The sequence below is a fragment of the Protomyctophum bolini genome (genome assembly GCF_963924005.1).
Source record: "Protomyctophum bolini genome assembly, chromosome: 2".
Lineage (NCBI taxonomy): Eukaryota > Metazoa > Chordata > Actinopteri > Myctophiformes > Myctophidae > Protomyctophum > Protomyctophum bolini.
This window is the reverse complement of record NC_137863.1, coordinates 29,771,922-29,798,069: the sequence shown is the minus strand read 5'-3', so window position 1 is coordinate 29,798,069 and position 26,148 is coordinate 29,771,922. Positions and strand designations below refer to the sequence as shown.

At 41.8% G+C, this 26,148-nt stretch overlaps 1 protein-coding gene across 1 annotated transcript; it reads right to left on the bottom strand.

The window, feature by feature from the left end:
• Positions 1-2,686: 2,686 nt before the first annotated feature.
• appl1 (adaptor protein, phosphotyrosine interaction, PH domain and leucine zipper containing 1) lies at positions 2,687-25,565 on the bottom strand. The gene is made up of 22 exons (XM_080787961.1): positions 25,405-25,565; positions 18,759-18,857; positions 17,809-17,868; positions 17,345-17,416; positions 17,160-17,247; positions 14,991-15,032; positions 14,755-14,813; positions 14,324-14,470; positions 14,059-14,141; positions 13,770-13,931; positions 13,447-13,635; positions 12,853-12,895; positions 11,171-11,227; positions 10,642-10,730; positions 9,983-10,153; positions 9,696-9,748; positions 9,213-9,399; positions 9,088-9,124; positions 8,348-8,488; positions 7,658-7,708; positions 7,425-7,514; positions 2,687-6,877 (listed from the first exon to the last, which is right to left on the bottom strand). The coding sequence occupies exons 1-22, from the start codon at positions 25,456-25,458 to the stop codon at positions 6,722-6,724; spliced, it is 2,130 nt and encodes a 709-aa protein (XP_080644087.1). The 5' UTR covers positions 25,459-25,565; the 3' UTR covers positions 2,687-6,721.
• Between the last annotated feature and the right edge of the window lie 583 nt (positions 25,566-26,148).

Below are 26,148 nucleotides of genomic sequence, written 5' to 3'. Positions count from 1 at the left end.
CACGGTTGATCTCTGGTCCCGGGGCTGATGGTGACACCTACCAGGTCTGCTAGTGCCGTTTGGAACAGATGCAACCTGGACTCTCTGTCTGAACGCTTCCGTTTAGCCCTGCGGTTCTGAAACCAGATCTACAGCGGATGAGAGACACAGAGTGAGAGAGGGAGGGATCAGATAGAAAGAGATTGTTGTATAGGCAATAAGAATGATCTTTCACTAAAAGCAAACAGAATGACACAGTTATGACAGACAGACAGAGATATGAAGTGGACAGTGGACATGATGACCTCACCTGGATCCTGTCCTCATCCAGGTGGAGTTTAGAGGACAGTTCCTCTCTCAGCTGGATGCCGGGATATGACTCCACTTGAAAAACACACTCTAGTACATCTACCTGGAGTATACACGCATGCATGCACGCACGCACGCACGCACGCACACGCACACACACACACACACACACACACACACACACACACACACACACACACACACACACACACACACACACCACACACACACACACACACACACACACACACACACACACACACACACACACACACACACACACACACACACACACACACACACACACAGACTATTCATTGACTATCGATCAATCGATTTATCTGTCCATCCAGTATATATATATATATATATGTTACAGCAAATGTGAGTGAACGCATTGCAAATGTTTACATTTTGGACTCTCAATATATCCTATTGTACCTGTGTGCTGGTGAAAGCAGTCCTCGGTCTGCGTCCGATGTACCAGTTTAGCATCGGCCTGTAAGTCTCTTTGAGTTGCTGTTTACAGCAGAGGGTGTCATTCTCGACTATCCTCTCAGAAGCAGGACATGGCAGCCATGTTGCTCTGTCCTCTGAAAGACAAGTCATAAACACACTGAGACCCAGGCCTCATCTTCACCAGAATAAAACTGATAATAAACCAAATAGAAAATTCATTAAAAATAAAAAAATGTGTATTCCCTCCTGGATCAAGAGTGTTAAGGAATATGTTAAATACAGTTAAAATACATTATAAACATAATATATGAAATGAAGTTAGTAGTTTCCCATCTGATGTAGCATTGGGTTTATGATTATCACAATAATACAGGTTAAAACACCACTACAAATAAATAACCGTGATGAGTTATATTCCTTTATGAGGTTTTAAGTGTCCTGGTAAATAGCTATATTAAAATATATTTTAGTTATAGGCCTACTATGTTGTTGAATTTGAATATTTCACTTCCTCTTTGTGACATGCTAGAAGTAGAAGTTAATGTAAGTAATTACATAATGTAATTTATTACCTGTCCATGGTCGATAGAGAGTCAGGGAATCTCTGGGTTTGTCCAAATCCAACCTGAGAATTCTCTCAATGGAAAAAACAGTTGTACCTGCTCCTGTCCTCATTCTTCCCACTAGTTATTTCTCCTTGAGGTCTCCAGTTAAAATAAAATATCTTGTTTCTGTAGCAGCAAACATAAAAAGACTAAGGTCTAAACATCACATTTCTAAAATGACATGACATTTTTAACTAGTTACATTAACTTGATGTGTTTTTCTCTGTCATTCCATCACCTTCTCTTCCTCTGTCTTTCTGTGCTGTCTCTTAAATAAGGACCAGAGGAAAGAAGTAGAGTTTCCATCTGAATGGAGGAACGCTCCCCATGGTGAAACGCTAAATAGAACAGGTAGGAGTCAATTAACACAAATAATAGACTAAACCTCTGAGAGGTTGTGTGTGTGTGTGTGTGTGTGTGTATAAATATTTAAAATCATATCAGCTACACAGCGGCTCAGAAAAACACTTTCTTAATCCAAACTAAGAGCATTGAAAAAAACGGGTCCAACCAAACATGGTATGTTAAAGTAACAGTTCAACAGTCAGTCAACTTTAGTCAGTCGAATACAGGGAAGAAATATGTTTTGATGAAATAGCATAAAAAAAGAAATATAAGGGAGAAAATTAATTCATAAAGGCAAAAATATATCTAAAATATATTGTGTATAATATATAAGATAAATGAGAAAAAGTATTTTTATGGGGCCAGTCAGTCAGTCAGATAATTAGATATTTACCTCTGCTTATTCGCAACCTATAATAATAATAATTGCAATAATCCAGTCAAATCCTGTAGCTAATACTATTATGCTAATCTCCCAATTTCCCCAGTCGACTGACCGTTGTCATGCATATGGAGGCCAGTGGATTGTGTTGCCGCAAAAACAAAAGCTACCAGGGGACTGGAGGCCCAGTGGTGGAGCCGCATGATGGGGTACAATGGTAGAACGGCAGGGGACAGTTTGTTCCCATTAAAACCAGATTAACACCCAATTTAAGGTCTATAGAAGGCTTAAAACCAACAGCACACTTGTTTATTCAGCTCTGAAAAGGAAGGAGGGATGGATGGAATGTTGATGGAGTTGAGTACTTAGAACAAACTTCCTCTCTCAACCCCAATACTGTACAACAGTGCTGTACTAATAATGCTATAGCTGCAGTGCTAAATCTCAATGTATGTATGCATGGATGTGTTCGTGCATGTATTTGTCTTGTGATCCCCCTTGAAAACAAGATTATGCATCTGATTGGGGCTTATCCTTCTAATAAAAGGTGCATTACTAATACTAGCGTCATTTAACCTCTCAAAGAAAGACCCTTGGACACCTTTGTTATGCGTTTTATTGACCATTGAAAAGCATGTTTTTATCATGTCACTATAATGAGAACCACTGGCAAATATTTACAATTTAACATCATTGTTCATGTCACCTGTAGCTCACCCATTCAATGCATTACATCACTATCAACCAAATAAATCACCAATTCCCCTCATTAAATTACTATCACCCAGTCAATTTACCCCTTCACATCAATGATCAACCAAAATATCAATCAAAGACTATATCATCTTCTGCTACTGTATCTTCACTTGGGCTCTGAGCAGGTACATTTCTCAGATGATAATTAATACAAGGTGAGGTGATCTATTGAATGTAAACAGAAAGTATATACAGAAACACTGCTGCCCAACAAACAACAGTAACTACTTTGATGGGTATTTTTTAAAGATCACAGACCACATGACTAGTGTTTAATGGTCACACATAAGACCATAACATATTAACATTAAATGTTGTTTGTCTTTGTGGGAGTTTGTCTCTAGTAGCACCAATGGTGTTGCAGCAATAAGGCTGGCCATAGGGTGCTAGACCTCAGTGAGTGGCACATGTTGACAGAAGACATCATCAAAAAGGAACCATACAACTAATTTGAAAATTACAGTAACTTTTAAAGGAACCTGTAACAGACGTATCCAGGATGACTTGCAATTTGTGAGCACTGAGCAGGTCGCATTTCAGTGTCTTGTTCATGGAGATTTGAGCAGGACTCATGCAGTGGGGAACTGAACCCGGGGGACCTTGTTACTGTGGTGAAGTGTGCATCAATACCAGATAAGTTCAAATGGACAGTGGCTTCATACAGTTTAGACTTTAGTTTGCAAAGCACAATATCACACACACGCATGCAAACAGCGCAGTCTCACGCCTGCCCTCGGCTGGATGAAGAGGGCACTGCTTGGGTGGTAATTTGTTTATCACTTAGGCTACCTAAAGCCTTACATATTCACAAAGAGTAGAAAATAGCTACTAAATCATTTTCTTAGTCTGCTCTGAAGAAGGCTCTGCCAAAACACGTTCGCAAATAAACTTGAGAAATTGCATCTGAGCCAGTCTTGCATCTTTTATTTTGGAGTGCCAATTTTTCCATTTAGTTGGTTTATTTTCAAAGCCAAGCACCCACTACCTCAACCAAGGGGAGTTTCCAGAGGAAGCGCACCCCTTTTTCTATCTTTATCAGTAGAAAATAGCATTTGATCAACAATTTGTAACATGTAACATGACCATCAACTTGAAGATAGTTTATATCAGTTTTTAGCAGCATTGTTGTTACTTCACTTCAGGAGATAAGACTTAATGCATACTAGAAAGGGGCACTTTGCAGTTTGATGGTTCACAGAATGGCAGAGGGAGCCAGCAGCAGTTGTCTTCAACCACCTAACTTCCCACTGTCAGGGGAATCTACCATTTCGGTCACTGGGGTAGGAAACTGAGAAACCCATCGGAGAAAAAAGAAATCACACCTGTGTGAACTGAGTGGTGCAACTATACGTACTGTATTAACACCGCTCACGCGCACGTCAACTGTCTGTTTCGAGAGACTACTTGGGGTAGTGACCAAATGAGCTCATCCACACGCAGTCTTACAGTTGGCCACCGCAAGCAGCCCAGAAAAACCACAGTCTTCTACGGTTTCCCACTGGGAGCTGCTCAGTACAACTACAATGCAACTGGGTGGCAGTGGCTCAGAAATTGGAGTGGCCGCTTGGGGACGGTTCAATCCTCAGCTCCATATTGAAGTGTCCATGAGCAAGACACTGAATCCTGACTGCTCCTGATGAGCAGATTGGCACTTTCCTTGCATTGTTTGTCACTGCCATTGGTGAGCAGGAATTAGTGAACACAACAAACATTTGAAAGTATTTTGGATAAAAGCCCACCTGCCCACTGTACAAACACAAACCGATACGGTTTGCTACTGGGAATTACTTTAATTGTTAGCTATTGGGAGCTGCCCAGTACAACCATCAACCATTGGCCACAGAGCAGCTCCACTGTATAATTTGTTGCTCAAGGGCATCTCATCAGGGGGTAAATAAGGCGCTCAGCCCCCAACTGATCCAGTGGCTCTACAGATGTGACACCCGCTGCTGCTCAGAACACGTACTTTTCAAAAAAATCACATCCTCACAAACTCTAAAAATGAAAACCTGGGTACCAAGGCTACGCAAGATGGTGTGATTAACGGATTTCAGACAGATCTAAACTTGAAATGACAGCACAAGTTTAACTTTTCACTTGCTGCTTTTAAAAAGCATAGATGACAGTGTACTTAGTTTTTGTTCCTTTCATGTAACAATAACCTGGCATTAAATATAAGAACAATCGTACAGAAATTATTAAGTGAATCTCAATGAAAAAGGTATACAGATAGCTCTAGTCTAGTTCATCAAAATAGCCTGGTAAGTAACAATACTTACGACTGCTCTGGAAGAACTGTCCTACTTATGAACTTTAAATATTAGTGGCAACACTCTGAAAATGGACCAAGATCTGCATGTGTCCTTCCTTTTTTTCCTTCCGTTTCAGTATTTATCTCTATAGGACAGTTAGTATTAGCATCTACAGTTAGCCGGTAAATAAACAGAGCACTAACAGCGACAGCTAACTTGCGAGTGAACAAAGTGCTAGCAGCAGCTTTCACTACTTTGAAATGTAATCAGTTACTGAATACAAATTACATAGCAATTTTTGTATTTAGTAGCGTAATATCTTGGATTACAAATTATATACAATTTTAAAGCTAATCTGAATACTTTTGGATTACTGCAACCAGTCTTCTGTCTGTCTAGTAGGCTAGAGGAGGGGGTTCTGGAATGAGAAAGGGTTACTTCCCAGGCTGTCCTACTGAGCTCTCGGATGGAAGCTTGTAAGCAAGCTTCTTCGACAATGACATCTAATTCAATCTTTTTCTAATGTAATCTGGGCTGATTATAGTTACTTATTGTTAACTGGTGAATGAACAGAGTGCGTTAGTAGCCACAGTGAGTGTTGGAAGCTACAGCTAAATAAATTGTGTAATATAGCGAGAATAACCGATTCGTGAAGTAATGGATGTATGTTGTTCCTGCTTCCCCCCCGCACACACACTAATGTTGCCTCCATGACTGTCTGCCTGCCCCTTCGCTCCTCTGTCCTGTCCATTCGCTGGTGCCAATGTTGCAAACTCTCTCTCTTCCCCTACCTCATTAATGTTATCTCCATGATCTGTCCTCTCCATTCTGTCCAATCTGTTCACGGACGCCAATATTGGAAATAGAGCACAAGCATCAAACATTTCCCAGTTGCGTCTGCAACTCTGTATGCATGTGTGTGCACTAGTAGCCCCTACACTATCGCTTAATGTCCAGTCACTAACGATGTCTTCCATGTGTAAACCACATAATTACGTACAAAGTGTCCCATTATATCTCAGTGTCCCAATATATCTGAATCTGTGCAATACTAAGCCTATACTGCTCAATAATTCCTGATTTAGTGCTGTATTGTTGACATTAGAACATTTTATAAAACCAAACATAAAAACGGCTACGTATTGCTGTCCTACAAAGACAAATATCAAGAACTATTTAAAGGTCACTGGTCATGACATGGGTTTAGCTTTGATATCTACAGTAATTCAACAATGTTAATAAAATAAAAGTTTGACTTCTGCGTTTGTCACTGTCGGACAGAGAATTCCGTTTGTCTCTGCAGGACATGAGACAGTATAAAATACAGAATTTACAGCAAAGCGAGAGAACAGATCCTTCTGGGAAAGTTGAAATAATGTTTTAACCGTTCATGCGTCTCCCTTCCTCCATTTTCAAGGGAGGTGCGTTTGTTATTTCCTACGTTTTCAGGTCACAGGAAGCCAACTTGCTGGCATCTGTCTTCCCATCAAGAGTCCTATTTTCTTTCCGAAGCAGGCCCTTGTGAGACTTTCTTTTATACTCTCTTGACAATAAGGGATAGAAAAATAAAACCAAATAAACTCCACGAAGCTAGGTGGCCATAAGCAAACGATCATGCCTCTGCTCTCTCTTCATTAAGCCTCTGACTCGCCCTTCTTCTTCCCTTCCTCTCCAGGATCGCTGTCCTCTGATTGGCTGTTGCTAAGCACCAGGAACTGTCCATCGCTGGTGGTGGGGTTGGCAGGTGTTCGACTAGAGGCTGCAATCAGTTGACTCTGTTCTTCCAGGTCCTTTAACATAAAGCACAATAAAATACAAATCACACCCGTGTGAAAGTGAGGGGCGCTCTTAACATTTGCTCAGACACATGACGTAAATTCTCCATTCATTGTTAATGGGAGAATTTAATGTTTGTGTAAGACGAAAATCTACACTAATACTTGCGCGGCTGCGCCCCTCAAAAAGAACACACTCCTGTTAATGCAAATTGCTCTGGATTAAGAGTGTCTGTTACATTGATGTTCAGAAGTTAACTAAAAGGTTTGGATGTTCCCTTATTAATATATTGTCTAGCTCATGACTCACATGGCTACTTAATTTCTACCCATCCGTTTTAGAGAGGATATGGAAAAGGTCTGTGTGCATGTACACGTATGCTTGTTGTTCCAGTAATCATTCAGACCCTAAAAGAAGACATTACTCTAAAACAGTCTAATTTACACTGAGCCTTTACCATAAAACACAGGATAAATGCTCAGTTTACTTAGTATCGCATACTGAATCAACATCACGGGTCCTGGAATGGGATTAGGGTTAATTTGAAGGTCAAAATGTCACCTTCTCTATCTGTCTCTGTTTGCTGAGTTCCTCCTGCTGTCTCTCCATGGCTAGGTCCTCCTCTTTTCTCTTTTCCACAGCCTTACGATCCTGTGCACACACACACACACACACACACACACGATCCAGTTCTTAGTGTTCCATCTCAGTATCTATCTCACTATCTCAGTTACTTCTATCAGCTCATTTTATATATATATATATATATATATATATATATAACAGTGTCTTACCATCTCAGAGTGGAAGGCTATCTGTTTGGCCAACCCCACACTGTCACAGATCTGACAAAAAACATTTTAACAACAAGTTAAAGAAATACTGACAACATAAAATGCTATGACAAAGTTGAAAGTCTGTCTGTCATTGCTAGGTTATAATATTGACATTACAATGATTTAATAGTCTAGAAAAGCTTGAATATACAGTAGTTCCATAATAATAAAAATGGTTGCTGTCGGGAGAATTGAGGTTTCACAAAGCCAAATGCAGGAAGTATAGTGGGAATTTTGAAATGAATGTGAAAACGGGCACTAATCTTGTTTGGCGGAAGTATTGGTGTTACAGCAAGCTTCTTAGTCATTTGTCCGGAATGTACTGTTGGAATAAAACATTCCCTGTAGCGATAATGCTACAGTACAAAAAGTACTGGGATATCATAATGACCTTGGCAAAGAGGAAGAGAGAGCGTTGAGCGAGGATTGACCAACTGATATGAAATTGCACATTAGCTTTTCACTTTCCCCAAATTGAAACTGTTTATTAGCATTTCTGCCATGGGATATGGTATCTGTGGTCGTGCTTTCCGCCAAGTTATGGACTAGTATCTAATGATCTGAAGAATGAATATGGAATCTTATCATGGAAGAAGCTTTACACCCAGACCTAAAAGACAAAAGAGTTAACGGACAAGCAAATTCTACCTTCTCTCCATCGTTGTTGGACTCGAAGACATAGCAGATGGCCTTTTGGTCGCTCCGCCCACCGGAGGGCTGCAGCAGGAAACCAAACAAACGCTTATTCTCCTGATGGGACGCACAGAGTAGCACACTGGAGAGAGGGAACTGCAGAGAGAGAGAGAGAGAGATTAAACAGACTAGATGTGCACATAGTTATGTTGTGTCAGTGGCTCTCAACCTTGTCAGGCCGCGACCCCCCAATTGACTCGGTTCCACTGATAAATATTGTGAAAATAGCTGATTTACAAGCTCACTTATAGATCAGCTATTTTCACAATTTTTGCCTATGGCTTATATTATTTGAGAATGTTTGACCAGTTTTTATAGCATAGTTTGTTGATTACTTTTGATGCAGTAATAGTAATGTTCTTGTCGCTTTACTGGGACCCCTGAGAAATCACCCCCTGGGGGTTCCATCCCAGAGGTTGAGAACCACTGTGTTATGTGACTACATGTACAGTAGGTCAGGAAGTACAAAGACAGTGTCTGTTTTAGTAATGCGTGTGTGTGTGTGTGTGTGTGTGTGTGTGTGTGTGTGTGTGTGTGTGTGCACTGTGCACGCAACGCACGTGTCAGGCAGACAAAAAGGGAGAGAGATGGATAGAGAGAGAGAGAAATAAATTGTGAGAGAGTAAGATGGGATGAGAAACTGAGAAGGAGAAATATTGAGCAAGAGTTGGCAAGAGAGAGAAAGACACACATACCCTGAGTCTGGTAACTTGAGTCTGAGGATCAATAAGTCTGAAAGTCCAAAACATATAGATATTATTAATAGGTCATTAGACATGTTATACACACACACCACAATTAAACATCACAACACACTGACTTTAGACAGTCACAGGTGACCAGCAGGTGGGACTCTGTCATCTTGAAGACATTGTGAATGGCCCTGGCTGCCAGGATCTGTCGCATTGTCTCATAGATGATTGACGGCTCTTCCGGCCAATCAGAGGTCCTCTTCACCTCCACAGAACCCAGGAAACGAACGATGAACAACTGGTGAAGGATAGAGTCTGGAGGAGAGGCCAGTAGTAGAGATGATGTTGTTATAGTCGAACATTTTGAGGAATTGTCAACATTATTTACATACTTTATTATTTTAAGCTGATGACGGACCCGTCATCTGACATTGCACATTTGAACATATTATGAATCTCAACTCTCAATTCCTATATCAATCGATCAACTCAAAGAAAAGCAGTAGGCTACTACAACTAGCAAAACAATGTGCCATCCCCCGAAAGTTTGCGCGCAGTTTTACTTCAGACTAAGTAGTCTGTTTGGTGGAGTCATCTTTACAGACAGGTACCTTCATTGTCTTCCGGAGGTGTATCACCAGACTCCCCAAATGGATTACTCCTCCTGATAAAAAAACAGAACACAATAGCACATCAAATAATATAACAGAAAATAATACAATAGAACCAAACTTAATATAAGGACTAGCTAGCATCAGGTACATCTCATTGGGAGGTGAGATATCTATCTACCGCTAGCTAGGCTAAAGACACAAAGTAAAATGATCCCATTCAAAAAGTAGAGATGTGTGTGTTCTTGCAGTGTGTGTATATTTGTGTGTGTGTACACACTGTATACCTCTGTGTGTTTGTATTCTTGCTGTGTGTGAGCTCTTCGCTGACAGGGGAGATGATGTCAAACTGAATGGGCGTGTCCGAAGCAACCAGAGCCTCCAGTGAGAGGGCAGAGAGGGCAGGAGATGGCTCCGAGCCAGAGCTCACACTGCTAGTGCGGCCTGATCGCCCTTTACTGAGAGAGAGAGAGAGAGAGAGAGCATTTACTAAAGTGATTCTCAACCTGTGGGCTGCCAAGTAATTGAAAAAACACTAAGATTTGAAAGATAATATAAAAAAGCTAAACAAATAATAGTATATTTAGTTTAAAACATTAGTTTTCATTGTGATACTGATAAATATGAACTTAAACCATTGATCCAAGCTGGACCAGAATCGATTGATTGATCATTAAAATAAACATGCTCTGAAAATGCACAATGGGTGTACTGTGAACACTTTTGAGAAGTGGGCACTGCCACTGACTCAGGAAAAGGTTGAGATGATTTACAGGCGCTAGCTCACCAGTAGTGCCAGACGTTTTTGACCAAACAGTTAAAATGGCCGACAATTAATTCCGGTTCAAACTGTAGTAAAGTGGATTGTTCTGGCGATCATAGTTTTTGGCATATCAAAGTCAAATTAAGCTCTAATCAAGCCCCGAATATCACATTTTGACAGTACCTAGGTCTCATGCTCTCGTGCCTCTGTTGGAAGGATGGTGATGGTGTCACAGCCTCCAAAGCTGATTGGTTTACCCTGGCTGCTAGCTCCTGCCAATTGAAACACAGGATTAATTCACTGGATGGAAATCATTTAAAAGGCGTTTTTTTAAAAACTCATTTCATTTAAACTATGCTCATGCTACAAATTATCACACTGAATTTACATTTTTGGGGATCATGGTTCGATTTCAAATTGATTCTTCAATTCATCACATTTTCATTATTGAGTTGATAGATAAATGGCTACTTCAATTGGCTCTTCTATTTGATTGCAGTAACAGGGATAGACTCCCGTGTTTTCGGTTTATATATTTTTAAAATATATTGCTTTTTTTTTATATAATAAAAGGGGAAAAAATATATATATAGTAGGAAATGCCAACAATAAAAATGATATTTACTCACAACCCATAAAAAGTTTGCAACCCCAAAATGTGTCCCGACTCGGTGTTTGGGAAACATTTTAGACCAGTTAAAACCGTACAGACCTCGGCATTTTCACTCAGGTAGATTCTTTTGGAGATGTTGTTGATAGTGGCGATCCACTGGAACACATGGAAAAAAATGATCAGTTCAGATTCCTCCTAAATGAAGCAGATCTGCTAGTTTCTTACATTAAATGGTTTGATCTCTATGCAATAATGTTATATCAAAGTTAAAATGTGTTATATTAACACATCTAGTACAGGAAGTGCATCAAAATAGACGCTCCGGGGTGCCAGAGTAGTCGCCAGAGTAGTGATCGCTTTTACTCTGAAAGCCATGAACCGGAAACACTTTCTTAAAAAAATTGACTTGACAAAGTGAGCTCATAATCCCCGATCATCTTACTATATTTATATAAACTCCAAAAAGCGTTCATATTTTGCGGGAGAGACGGATGAGGAGCAGAAATGCAGCGCCAGCATATCGATCCATTCATCACCACGGAGAGCGCCCTGGATGAGGAGATACGAGTCATTCTTTCCGCCGCGCTAACATGGGAGTCAATGACAAGCTAATATTTGCACAGAGCGTTAGCATACGGCAAGCGAAAAGCGAAATGCCAAAAAAAAAAGAAGGAATAATTCTGAATATTATTATCTCGCCCCGCGTCGTTTGGACGTCGCTAGGACGTCCACAGACGTCTAAGGTACCACTCGGTTCTGATCCTTATGACGTTTCCAGACGTGTTTTGTACAGAATGTGTTAAAGGAGCATTCAGTGATTTGGAAAACCTCCCGGTCCGCCCCGGTAACAACATGTGCACAATTGCACATGCACGCACTACAGTGGGGAGAAACGCGAAAGGCCAACAGCACAGGCCCCTCTCTATCCTGATTGGATGGGCCACCTAGCCAAAAACGAAACCCAAGGTTTTTTGACCCCCAGGGGTTAACTGGGGACAGGGAGGAACCACCGAAAATCCAGACTATGAATGAGCCTATAGTGTCGAAGTGTCCTTGAGCAAGTCACTGAACCCCTAATTGCTCCCGATGTGCAGGTTGGTGCCTTGCATGGTTTCCTCTGCCATCGGCGTATGAATGCGTGTGTGTGAATGGGTGAATGTAATGCAAAATCTATGTAAAGTGCCTTTGATAAATGCTCCATTTATTTTATTTATTTATCCATCTCCACTTGGGAAGATTTTAAAAAGTAACGAAAATAGCTACAATATCTACAATAATTTTGGGGAATGGCACATTGTGAACATATCGATCTGGTATTTGTAAGAATCTTTGAAGGTGATAACGGTTGTGTCTGAGAGTTTTATAAATAATTAATATATTGAACCAATGAAAAGTATTAACAAGAACTTGTGACTAATAACTACATTGGATCCATTGGAACACTATTTCCTGAAAAGTAACCGTTTTGGAGATATGACTTACGTATATCAAGGTTTTCCAGGCGACAGTGACAATATCGTCACCGTCAGGCAAAGAACTCTCTTATATCCATATTTCTTGTTGTGAATTACTTGATCATACAAGAAAGCATCAAAAGAAGCAGTTCCACAAGATAGAAGCGCAATGCGGAGCAACACGTTTTGAGCTTGTGGATCTGCTACTTTTTCCAGTTTTAGAATTTGAATCCTGAAAAGTAACTGTTTTTTGGAGATTTCCATGCAGGAGGTTTCCACCCGACAGAGACAATATGTAAACGTATGGAAATAACGTGTTCTATTCACCTCCTCACAGTCTCTCCTGCTCTCTGCCTGCAGCGTGACCACTCTGGAAACACAACAACACACCGTTTACTACATCAGTGCTTCCCAATCTGTAATTTTGGGGGGTCCCTAGATCACAGTAAAGTGACAATTGAATTACTTTTAAGCCATTTTAATACCCCAAAAGGGGGGAGGGGGGGAAGAAAAAGACAATCTACAAGTTCACACAACGCCTCGTTGCGAGGACTTGTTGTGAGCTTGTAAATTTCACAATATTTATCGGTGGATCCGAGCCAAACTAAATGTAATGCCTCAACTCCTACAAACCAAGTTGGTGTCAGGGTGGAGAGTCCACAGTTCACAAAATGATTATTTTGGGGGGTCACGGTCTGAAAAGACACACAATCACCATCAAAGCCCCCGAAATTCCTATTTGGCCACAGACCCCCATCTGAAAATGTTTTGTGCCAGGGACCCCCAGAAGAGAAGACTTTAAAAAACACTTTCAAGATTTAAAAAAAAGTTAAAACTAGCAGATGTACAAAATGTTTAAATCTATTGGTAAACAAAATATTATATATACTGGTATATGTATATGACTATAAAAGCTGTTACTTTTTTCCATCGAAGGAAGTGATCTGGAAACAGAAGCGTCGGTCATCGGAGTCAACAGCCATCACGGAAGAGTTGTCGATGTCCATAACCAGGCCTCCTGCCACCTCCCCCCTGCCCTGACTCATCAGGTTACCACCCTGTGTGAAGAAATACTGACGCTCCCACGACGAGGACACCAGGCCGGTCTTACTGCCACACAAAAGAAAGGAGGGAGAGAGAGAGAAAGAGACAGACATGGGACAGGGGGGTCAGAGGAGGTATTGAAAAATAATAGAATGGAATAACAATCTGTGTGCACATTATGGTTGGTCTGTGGTTATTACTTGCGTGTATAAAGATATCCTTGCTTCCTGGTTAGGTTGCGTGAAGCGGGGGAGTGGGCGGGGTCAGGGTCACATGGGACATAGAGCGGGTCACATGACCTCTCCAGGTCCTGGATGGTCTGGTGCATAGAGCTCACCTCAGACTCCATCTCTCTACGTACACTACACCGCGCGCGCACACACACACACACACACACACACACACACACACACACACACAAGTCAATAGAATAGATGGATAACACAATATCCTGCTGTTTTGAGGATGCATGCTGAAGGTTTTACGTACTTCTGAACACTCGTTCCAATAGTTCCCAGGAAGTCCTCCCACTGCTGAGTCAGATTCTCTGAACCCAACTTAAAAAAACTGATCTGAGACAGAAAAAGACAGATCAAGAGAAAGAGAGGGGGGTGGACGGAAGACAGATGGAGAGAGAGAAAAGAAAATGATTTCCACGAAAACCACATCAACATACCTGAGTGTGTTCATGTGTACCTGGGAATGTGTGTGTGTGTGTGTGTGTGTGTGTGTGTGTGTGTGTGTGTGCGTGTACCTGAGCCTGCATGTATCCCAGTAGGGGTTCCAGCAGACAGATCTTCTTCTTGTACTGCAGTGTGTTGAGGGAGCAGCAGTAATGCATCATGGTCTGATGCTGCTTCTTACGAGACGTGTACACGTCCTCGATCACCTCCGCCTTGACCTACACAAACACACTTTCAGTTATTTACAACATGTACCATGGCCACAGAAAGGACAGGGACTAATGTAAAAATATATATTATCCCAGCTACAAACTGACGCCGCTGCTCCATGTACGGGCCACAGCTTCATGTCTCACAGCACACACACGCTCAAAGGACTCCACATTTGATTTGAGCTTCTAGGTTTAACAATTCTGCATGGTAGAATATGACGCTGCTCAAACTTTAATACATGTAGCCCCAGTAGCCAACCACACGCACAAACACACAGACACCTTCATACCTTGTCATTGTCTCTCTTTTTGGACAGACGGCTGTATCTGTTGATGGCCATGTCATGATCTACAGACAGACAGAAGGCAAGACAACAGACAGACACACTGACAAATCTGCAGATTTAATTCAATGTAAATACAGAACATTTACTGCATCTGTGGTGATACGGTGTACAGTGTGTGTGTGTGTGTGTGTGTGTGTGTGTGTGTGTGTGTGTGTGTGTGTGTGTAGTTGGTGACTCACCATCGCTGGATATCTGGAATACTTCTTTTAATGTCAAAATCTCTGGAGAGGCAGATAGAATGAGAGATGGGGGCATGACAGAGTGGAATTAACAAGAATGACAGAAACATTATGGATCATATTCATAATCAGAATTTCATAGTCAGGACCAGCCATGGACATGGCTGGTCAGTCAGTTCATTCACCATGTTGGTCTCAAACAACATACAGTATCTTGAAAACGGTGGTATTGTCTGGTGGTTTTGTCCGAAAATCATTTTGGGGCCCTGAACATTTTCAGATATGGAGCCATCGCAAAGACACCCCCTGGTGGCCATTTCACTTCCCACCATAACCAAATTATGCATTTTGCTCTCCTACAGTAAGGTCCTATGTTCCCTACAGTAAGGTCCTATGTTCCCTACAGTAAGGTCCTATGTTCCCTGGGTCCTATAGTCCCCAGCTCTACATTTGCTCTCCTACAGTAAGGTCCTATGTTCCCTACAGTAAGGTCCTATGTTCCCTACAGTAAGGTCCTATGTTCCCAGTAAGGTCCTATGTTCCCTACAGTAAGGTCCTATGTTCCCTACAGTAAGGTCCTATGTTCCCTACAGTAAGGTCCTATGTTCCCTACAGTAAGGTCCTATGTTCCCTACAGTAAGGTCCTATGTTCCCTACAGTAAGGTCCTATGTTCCCTACAGTAAGGTCCTATGTTCCCTGGGTCCTAAGTCGCTGATCCTCTTCACCGCAACGCCGTTGATAATATTATAGGATAAAATAAGTTAAAGCCAAAATACAACATATACTACAATAATACTTTTCAACTTGTATTTTTCTCGTTTACATCATGATGGGGAACAATTATTTTAGCACACCTAGGGCCCCATCTTGCACGCCACCTTACCCCTTATTCCTAAACCTATTAGCCAGATTTTACTATTTTAAAAACCAAAATAGTTCAAATAGCCGATCTACATCAAAACATTGTGAGCTTGTAGATCGGCAATTTGAACCATTTTGAAATGTTTTTCATAATAGTAAAAATAGTAAATAAGTTTTAAGGATATGGGGTAAGGTGGCGCACAAGATAGGGCCCCTAGTGACTATACACCTTTCAATAGAACAGAACATGATAAACATCTCAGTAAGCACTAAGAAAGTGTTTTAAAAGGTGAAAACCTGGACAAGCTGGTAGTGAATGCTGAAAACATGAATGCCTTCGCTTGATTCCATGGTCCTATGTTCCCTGGGTCCTATGCCCAGCTCTAAATAGCACATGAGAAATATGTTCCCCAGCTCTCATATCGACATGGGCCATTGTGGCAACATGTCCACATTCCACATCATATGGAGAGAAAGATTCTCAGAAATGTCCCTCCATTCATTCCAAAAGGGGGAACTTCTAGACTAGAGTACTCATCTACTGTAACTGACCAACACTACTGTACATACCTCGACCTCCACTCCCACATTCCTCCTCCTGGGGTACCGATGCACCTCAACCACCCCCCTATACATCCACACCTCACTCACTTACTCTGCTCAGGGGCTCAGACCCACCCCTCTAGGATATAGTACACCAGATATTTTAGCAAGGGAATGTACAGCCATTTGATTTGAACAAGATTTTCTTTTGTGCAATGGTAAAAAGAATACCACCAGAGGGCGTTTTTGTAATGGCTTCATATCTGAAAATGTTCAGGGTGTACCAAGTTTTACACTTTTATTAAATAGTGTTTCACCACAAATTTAGGACAAAACCACCAGACTAGCAGTAAGCCTATTGCCACCTATTGTTTCATGCCAATATTATGGCTGCTGTGAAAAAAAGCTATATTTCAATTAACCATTCGAAATGCCCAGTCATGAAGGTAAATTCCCCACAACTTTGTGGAAGTGTCATAAAAGTATTTCAGTATGTAAACAAAGTGAGGGTGAATGTAGAAAAAGACCAAAAAATAAATGTCATCGCATGCATGCGGGTTGTGGGTGAATGTAGAAAAAGACCAGAAAATAAATGTCATCGCATGCATGCGGGTGAATGTAGAAAAAGACCAGGAAATAAATGTCATCGCATGCATGTTTGTGGGTGAATGTAGAAAAAGATCTGAAAATGTCATTGTAGGCAAAATGAAAATGCGTTTAATTTTGTTTAACTGCAGATGGAGTGTGTGCGTGTGTTTCACTACCTTTTACATCCCTCTCTATGAACTGTGTGATAGGAAACATCATAGCATCGGCCAACTGGGTGGACAGCACAGCATGACAGGAACTTAACTAGAAAGAGAGAGAAAGAGACTGAGTGCCACGTCACACAAAACAGATGAGTCAGTATATTATGTGAATGCGTGTGTGTGTGTGTGTGTGTCCTCACCTCATCAATGACTTTGGCAAACTGTTGCAGGGTGGAGCTCATTACCTCATCATCGCCCCCCAGAGGAAAGCGCTGCAACAACACCAGACAGGCAACTATGAGTTTTACCTCACAAGGAGGTAAAAAGGGGGGTGGATGAGCCAGGATTATTCCATAATGGCTCAATGGTTTATTACGACACTTTAGGGTTGTATTTTTTGTTATTCGTCTTTTTTCCCCTTTTTATTCCAATTTAGGCATTATGACAACTACCCCCCTGGTTGGTCTTGGGGAGGGTGTTGACCACTACGCTTCTTTTCACCTGACAGTGAGGATTTCACCGGGGGGTGTAAGGCATGCAGGGAGAAACACTATCCCTCCCAAACAAGTTCAGAAGAAACTACTCAAGAGAGTGCTGATATTCTTTTCTCTGTATATCATCATCTTCAATCTTGACTGGATTACAGTGGTTTTAGAGTCCGTACCTGTTTGTCATATTCCTTTAGGAGTTTGGAGGTCAGATGAGTGGCAGCACTCAGCTCATTCTGAGAAATCACAAAAAGAAATCATCAGCTGGAACCCCAAACACATTCACCTGTGTCTATCATTACGTGTGTGTGTGTGTGCGCGCGTGTGTGTGTGTGTGTGTGTGTGTGTGTGTGTGTGTGTGTGTGTGTGTGTGTGTGTGTTGCATGAATTGACGTAATATACACCGTCTGTGTGATGATTACAGATCAAGTAATTGTTTTGGAATACCTTGACGTACTTTAACCCATAAAAGATACATCATGGCCATTTCTGTACATGGTGGAGGAAATTTAAATCATCCTGATTTTTAACATAATTAATAAATTATGATGGTGCAGTGCCATTGTTTTGCAGTTTTCTTTTACAAAACATGACAGATGGCATAGCGTATAATATGCTGTTAACCAAGTAAAATTGTAATGTTTGGCTAGACTTTATATTAAGGTTGAGTCTATAATGCATTATCACTCGTTATAAATGTTTATAATTATAAATATAATTATGACAAAGACACTGAGCTTATAACGCATTATGACCAGGCCTTAAGCCCTAACCACACCAAAGGGTCAAGACGGTTTTAGCATTGTCCCTGCGATGTGATATGTCTTGTTGCACGTTGACCGTAGTGATTCAATGCATGGAATTCAATGGCCCAAACCACACCAAAGGGTCGAGACAGTTTTAGCGTTAACTCCTTGCAACCGTTTGGACCCAAGGAGTTGCATGGTGACCCTTTGGTGTGATTAGGGCTTTATAATACATTATCAACAAACAAAAAAGTTGTCAAACATGTATGGTCCCATTACAGACCTTGATGATGGAACGGGCTGGTTTGGACACCCTGGGTCAGACCCTCAATAGGATTTTAAATAAAGTGTCACCATGTAATGTTTGAATTAAAATGTACCTGTGCATGGTAGATCCTCTGCATGGCCTGGTACAGTTGTGTGCAGTAGTTCGAGATCGCTGTAGTGTCCTCCTCAAACACACCCAGCAGAGAACGAGTCTGAGACAGACACAGACACACAGACACACACAGACACACACAGACACACACAGACACACACACACACACACACACACACACACACACAATGTTGTGGTTATCCTTCATTCCTTCTGAGGTCATTACAATAACCAAATGGAATGGAACAGTGTCCTGGTGACCCGTTCTGTGGTCAGTAGTCGTTTTATAATATCAACTGAAGTGGTATCTGTTCCAACAGTGTCACAGAGTGCATCATTGAGACAGAGAGAAAGAGAATGTGACATGATTGTGTCAAGACGAGGGCGAGTGTGAGAGTGTCCGTAATGCATCCATCATAGCGCTCTGATGAGAGTCATTAGAGTCCCTTGTCCATAATTCAGCAGATAAGGTACACACCAGTCTTACATGCGGTTGTAAATGTATTGAATGTTGTGTCGAAACCTTGCTCTGTTTACAAGTAAGTAAACACAATCATTGAAGACCAGGGCTTGACAATAACAGTTGCCAGATTGCCCGGGGCAAGTAAAACAAATGGTCGGCCAGGTGAAGGTTGCTACCGGGGTTCCCGATCGGGCAAGTGTGCATCTTGAGTGTGTATACAACCGTCTTAGTTCATTATAAACACAATACAAGATATACTGTATCTGTCTTGAATGTGGTAATTGAGCTCCACCTCTGCATCTTCCCTTGCTTTCCATCTCTTTCCCTGTCTCTCCCAAGCCGCCCCTCCGGCACCATCACATACACTGTAGCACGCATATAGCTGCCTTCCTGCCTTCGATCAGCGCGATGAGAGGGCTTTCTTTTTTTTCTTAAGCCTCACAAAACAGGCCAACAGCCTGGGGAAAGGGTAAAATTGTGATAGGCCAGAATGAGATGACGTATGATGATAAGAGTGCCCCTCACTTCACACAGGTGTGATTTTTCAATTTACCAACAACAATGGCATACCTATGCTATCAGAAAACCATTTTGGTGTTGGAATGCACTTCTCAGATTTAGTTTGGCTGTGGAGTCTGGACACAAAGTTCCTTCAGGACTCAGGAGTAGCAATATTTTACCACCAGTGAGCCAACAAGGTGATTGAATCAGCATTTTACCACTAAAAGTAGCAGGGCAAAATTATTTTGACTCCCACTGATGAAAAACGTTACAGATATTGATCCTCATGTGAGAGACACATTCCTGAATCACAGACTGTTTCCAATTATGCCACGTGGAAAGTAGCTCCGCAGTCACAAGGCCTCTGGCAGTAGATTGCTAAAGAGTTTTTCCTCAATCAGACACTGAGGTAGCCAAAATAACGCTTGATAAACGCTAATACATATTCTATATTGCCCTCTACTGGTCCACACACAGACACACGCACTTTTGTGCTGATCCAATTTCTGAACCTTGCTTGAACCAAGGACGAGAACCATTCTAGGAAATCTTTTTATGTAAGAGGTTGACTGTGCTTTCCACCTGTCTCTCAGTTGAGGCTTGAGGCGTCTATTTTTCCCCATTCCTGGAGAAGTGGAATAAGAAACATGGTGTCCATCATAAAGATGGACCCATAGTAGAGGACGTTAATCATTCATTTAATATGCTCCATCGAATTATCCTCTATCTGCAAAGTGTTTTTTTCATACATTCCGTGCAGGTGGAAGCGCTTAACACAATCAGATACTGTTTCGATGTATGGGCTGTCAAAGGCTGGTGTTGCAACTCCTGACCACATCCGTTGTTGGGTTTTCTTAGAATAAAATGGTACATCACAATTACTTTGCATTTTGGGTCCAAAATAAGCTAGTTTGCCTGGACTATGATACAAGATACATGTCATGACTTTGACAGCACTGGTTTAAATGGACCTGTCGTCCAGTTCCAGATCATGTACTGAACTGGATAACCCTATTTGAACTGACTGAGAAAAGACAAGGAACAGAGCGGAGCAACTGTCTAAAGCCGAGAACCCCACAGGAGTACACTACATTTTTGTGCAAAACGAATGGCGAGTCCGAGGCTACAAAGTGAGTGGTACTTCGTGGTACTGTACTGCACTTTGTAGTACTGTACTGTACTTCATAGTACTGTACTGTTCTTCGTAGTACCGTACTGTTCTGTTCTTCGTAATACTGTACTGTATTGTACTGTACTGTACTGTACTGTACTGTACTGTACTGTACGTACTTCGTACTGTACTGTACTTGCATGGCAACAGGTTGTGAGCTTGAAGATCTGATCAAAACCTGTACTATTTCCGTGCTCGGACAGACCCAGGAACCCAGGAAGGCAGAGAGTGACTGACTGCACCACTCAAACACAAATTACACTAAAACCATGACCTCAGCGAATGACAACCAATTCGTTAATAAACATGCCTTGTCGACTGTGTTCACCACACTACTACTGATACTTTGTCAGCTTCAGATACCCTCTGTCCGTCGGCAGATTATTAGCATTTGGCATCACTTTTCCAGTCCCTTGTTGGCAAAAACTGATAGTGGAAGATTTAAGGCCGAGATTTTCGCCGTTAACTTCAAGTCATGATGCAGAGAACTCCTTTGGCTTGGAAGTATCTTAGGGTCATAGGAAAAGATTTATCCAAAGAGACAAGCTGCATCACCCTTCATTTCTGAAATATACACGTTTTTCAAAATGGCCGCCACCATTTACAGCAATACAGCATAGCCCGTATCTTTGCTTCTGTTAGAGCTATAATAATAATATTGGTGTTAAAGTATACATTTTTAGGGTCAAGGAATCCAATTAAATAGATTTCAAGAATAAAAACCGCAATAATTTTCTCTTTACCATGACAACAGGGGTAAAATATGCAAATTTAATTCGTAAAAATACGTTTTAACAGGGTAACTTTACCCCCCTCACCCACTAAAACTTTCAATAAGTTTCCTCTTTGGCATGGAAGTACCTTAGGGTCATAGGAAAAGATTTATCCAAAGAGACGAGCTGCATCACCTTTCATTTCTGAAATATACAAGTTTTTCAAAATGGCCGCCACCATTTACAGCAATACAGCATAGCCCGTATCTTTGCTTCTGTTAGAGCTATGATAATAATATTGGTGCCAAAGTATACATTTTTAGGGTCAAGGAATCCAATTAAATAGATTTCAAGACTAAAAAATCTAAAAGTTTTCTCGTTACCATGACAACGGGGGTAAAATATGCACATTTCATTCGAAAACATACGTTTTAACAGGGTAACTTTACCCCCCCTTATCCACTAAAACTTTCATTTAGTTTCCTCTTTGGCTTGGAAGTACCTTAGGGTCATAGGAAAAGATTTATCCAAAGACACAAGCTGCATTACCTTTCATTTCTAGACCTTTTTCAAAATGGCCGCCACCATTTACAGCAATACAGCATAGCCCGTATCTTTGCTTCTGTTAGAGCTATAATAATAATATAAGGGTCAATACCATGACAATGGGGTTGCAAATCCTATTCACATAATGTATACGAGACAAGTATTTGCAGAGACATGCAGCATTTTAAAGGTGCCTTACATGGGGCCCTGTATGGGGCACCTGTTGTGGGGGATTCTGTAGTCTTACTGGGGGTCTTCAATGCACGTGGGCAATGAGACACTTGGGAGTGGCGTGTTTGGGAGGAACGATCTCCCTGATCTGAACCCGAGTGGTGGCTTGTTATTGGACTTCTGTGCCAATCATGGGCTGACCATAACAGTTATGGTCAGTATATGTTATCCCAGGAGACTCGGGACAGCCAGTTAAGCAACTCCACAGTGGAAAAGCCCCAGAGGTTGGTGAGATCCGTCGAGAAATGCTGAAGGCTCTGGGTGTTGAGGGGATTGGTTGACACTTGACACATATTTTCAACATAGGGACAGATAGGGTGAGAAGTTCAGTCATGCTTATTATTTTGGAAAGGAGCCATCTTAGGTGGTTCAGGCATCTGGTTAGGATGCTTATCGGGCATCTCCCTTTAGGGAGGTCCTCGATGCACGTCCCACTGGGAGGAGACCCCTGGGAAGACCAAGGATGAGATGGAGGGATTACCACCATTAATTGGCCTTGGAACGCCTCTGAATCCCCCAGGAGGAAGTTACAAATGTTGCTCTGGAGAGGGAAGTCTGTAGCTCTGGTGGAGCTGTTGCCCCTATGACCTGAAAGGGAAGGATTTCGAGACGCAGTCGTGGAGGAGAGGGTACGCTTCGGGGAGCTAAGGGTTGCTTCACTGCTTTTTGCAGATTATGTTGTCGAGTGTGTGGTGGCCATAGGAAGAGGATCAGCATCTCCAAATCTGAGGCCATGGTACTCAGCAGGGAACCGCTGTATTGTGCAATGCTGGGGACATTTTTATGTCAACTTGTTGTGACTTATTTGATTAATTACAATTGTGATGGTCTGCATCTCCAAATCTGAGGCCATGGTTCTCAGCAGGAAACCGTGGATTGTGCAGTCCGGGTAGGGAATGAGGCATTACCCATGCAGGTGAAGGAGTTCAAGTATCTCTGGGTCTTGTTCACGAGTCAGGGGAGAACGGACCAGGAGATCAGCCGGAGAATCGGAGCGGCAGGGGCGGTATTGCAGTCGCTGTACCGCACTGTTGTGACAAAAAGAGAGTTGAGCCAGAAGGCAAAGCTCTCTGTCTACCGAGCAATCTTCGTTCCTACTCTCACCTATGGCCATGAAGTGTGGGTCATGACCGAAAAGAATAAGGTCACGAATACAAGCGGCCGAAATGAGTTTTCTTCGACGGGTGGCTGGCATCTCCCTTAAAGATAGGGTGAGAAGTTCAGTCACACGAGAGAGACTCGGAGTAGAACCGCTGCTCCTTCGCTTTCGGAGTCAGCTGGGGTGGTTCGCGCATCTGGTTAGGATGCCTCTCGGCCGCCTCCCTAGGGAGGTCCTCGACACACGTCCCACTGGGAAGAGACCCCGGAGCAGACCAAGGCGCAGTTGGAGGAAATACATCGACTCACAGGCCTTGGAACGTCTCAGAATCCCCCAGGAGGAAGTCACTAATGTTGCTCTGGAGAGGGAAGTCTGGAGCTCTCTGGTGGAGCTGTTGCCCCCGCGACCCAACTACGGATAAGCGGTTGAAGATGGATGGATGGATGGATGGTGATGGTAATGAGAAAAACATTACGGTTTTTTTAGCGGCGCTCCTATATGCACAGCTTTGTGTGTACGTGTGTGCATGAGCACGGAATGTGCTCAGCTGATTGGCTGATGATGTATGATGATATGAGTGGAAATGAGCAAAATTTTATAACAGAAGCAAAAATATTAGATCTGCTGTATTATTGTAAATTTTAAAAATGTGTATATTTCGTAAATGAAGGGTGATGCAACTCGTCTCTTTGGATAAATCTTTTCCAATTGCCCTAAGGCACTTCCATGCCAAAGGGAAAACTAAATAAAAGTTTTAGGGGTGAGGGGTGGAAAGTTACCCTGTTAAAACGTATTTTACGATTTAAATTTGCATATTTAACAGCTATTGTCATGGTAACGAGAAAACTATTGGGTTTTTTATTCTTGAAATCCATTTAATTGGATTCCTTGACCCTAAAAATGTATACTTTGGCACCAATATTATTATTATAGCTCTAACAGAAGCAAAGGTATACGGGCTATGCTGTATTGCTGTAAATGGTGGCGGCCATTTTGAAAAAGGTGTATAATTCAGAAATGAAAGGTGATGCAGCTTGTGTCTTTGGATAAATCTTTTCCTATGACCCTAAGGTACTTCCAAGCCAAAGAGGAAACTAAATGAAAGTTTTAGTGGATAAGGGGGGGTAAAGTTACCCTGTTAAAACGTATGTTTTCGAATTAAATGTGCATATTTTGCCCCCGTTGTCACGGTAACGAGAAAACCTTTAGATTTTTTAGTCTTGAAATCTATTTAATTGGATTCCTTGACCCTAAAAATGTATACTTTGGCACCAATATTATTATTATAGCTCTAACAGAAGCAACGATATGGGGTATGGTGTAATAGTGGGTTATTGTCGGCGGCCATTTTGAAAAACATGTATATTTCATAAATGAGGGGTGATGCAGCTCGTCTCTTTGGATAAATCTTTTAGTATGACCCTAAGGTAATTCCATACCAAAGGGTTTCTCTGCATCATGACTTGAAGTCAAATGTGCCTTAAATCTTCTACTATGAAGCCTGATTTAGCAAGGCTAGCTGAGAGGTGCTACACCGACAGCGGTGACCTATCTAAATCAGCTACTTACTGACTGCCACAAAAGTGACTGGATATAATAAGAATCGTTTGAGGTTCTCTGTAACAGTGAAGGGGTTTCTCAGTGAGGTCAGGTTAAAACCCCGAAAAAGCATTATAATAACTAGTATTGTATCCCCGCCTAGACCCTAGACATAAAGTAGAGTACTTTCAATAACAAATTGTCACAATTCTAGCAGTCTATTTGCAAATATCTAAATGCCATGACACGCTATGCCTATGTGGAATGCATGCATGATGTGATGCTCACTCCCTGCTGTAAAGCCCCCCCCCCCGTCACCAATGACTGTGTAACAGTTGATAGCTAACCCATTCTAGCATTCTAGCAAGATAACAGCGTTCTCACCTGAGGGCTGTCCTCTAATGTCTCCTCTATCGGTAGCGCCTCTATCCCCGGCATGGCTGCTTTTATATCGTGTGTCAATAACGGTTGGATAAAGTCAGTTTCAGGGGAAAACGATTAGTGCGGTAACGTCAACTCCAGTGATTTATCAATCCACAACAACAACCCGGAGTCCGGACACAGAGCCAGACCATCCCACTTCCGTATTGTTCCACCCCAGGGTGATTTTGATTGGCGGAGGTGAACGTCTTCGGTGAATTCGATTGGCTGCTTTGATGAAATGCAACAGAAGACATGTTGGCTCTAATGAAGTCTCGCCCTTTCAATGCACTTTGATACAGCTAAGAGCCACGATGGCGACAAATGATTCGTAGTTAATTTCCTCCGTAATCAAATACAATTAAACAAATACATGAAGACGACTGGGCCCTCCATCGTTCTTTCATATTAATTGATTTGGCAATTTCCAATTTTAGGAGAATCATCAATTGTTTTCTAAAACGTTTTCTAAAAAGCTTTATTTATATAAAAATCAGACCGGGTCTGAAGTGAGTGGTGCAACAGTGGTACAGTTGGTACTCTAAACATAGGATAGGGCCTTTGGCCCCATTCGAAGCAAAAGGAATGCAATGCCCATAGCATGTACCCATCATAGGGATGGATGCAGTGGAATTAGGAGTCCTAATTGGCGGAGACCAATATTGGAAAAATAATCACAGGAAAAATGGAGAGACTGAATGAAGGACT

Coding starts and splice junctions, on each gene's coding strand:
- appl1 (XM_080787961.1), bottom strand. CDS start 25,458: ATGCCGGGGATAGAGGCGCTACCGATAGAGGAGACATTAGAGGACAGC. Junction 18,858..25,404: donor CATTAGAGGACAGCCCTCAG/GTGAGAACGCTG, acceptor TGTCTGTCTCAG/ACTCGTTCTCTGCTGGGTGT. Junction 7,515..7,657: donor TAGCCTTCCACTCTGAGATG/GTAAGACACTGT, acceptor GTGTGTGCACAG/GATCGTAAGGCTGTGGAAAA.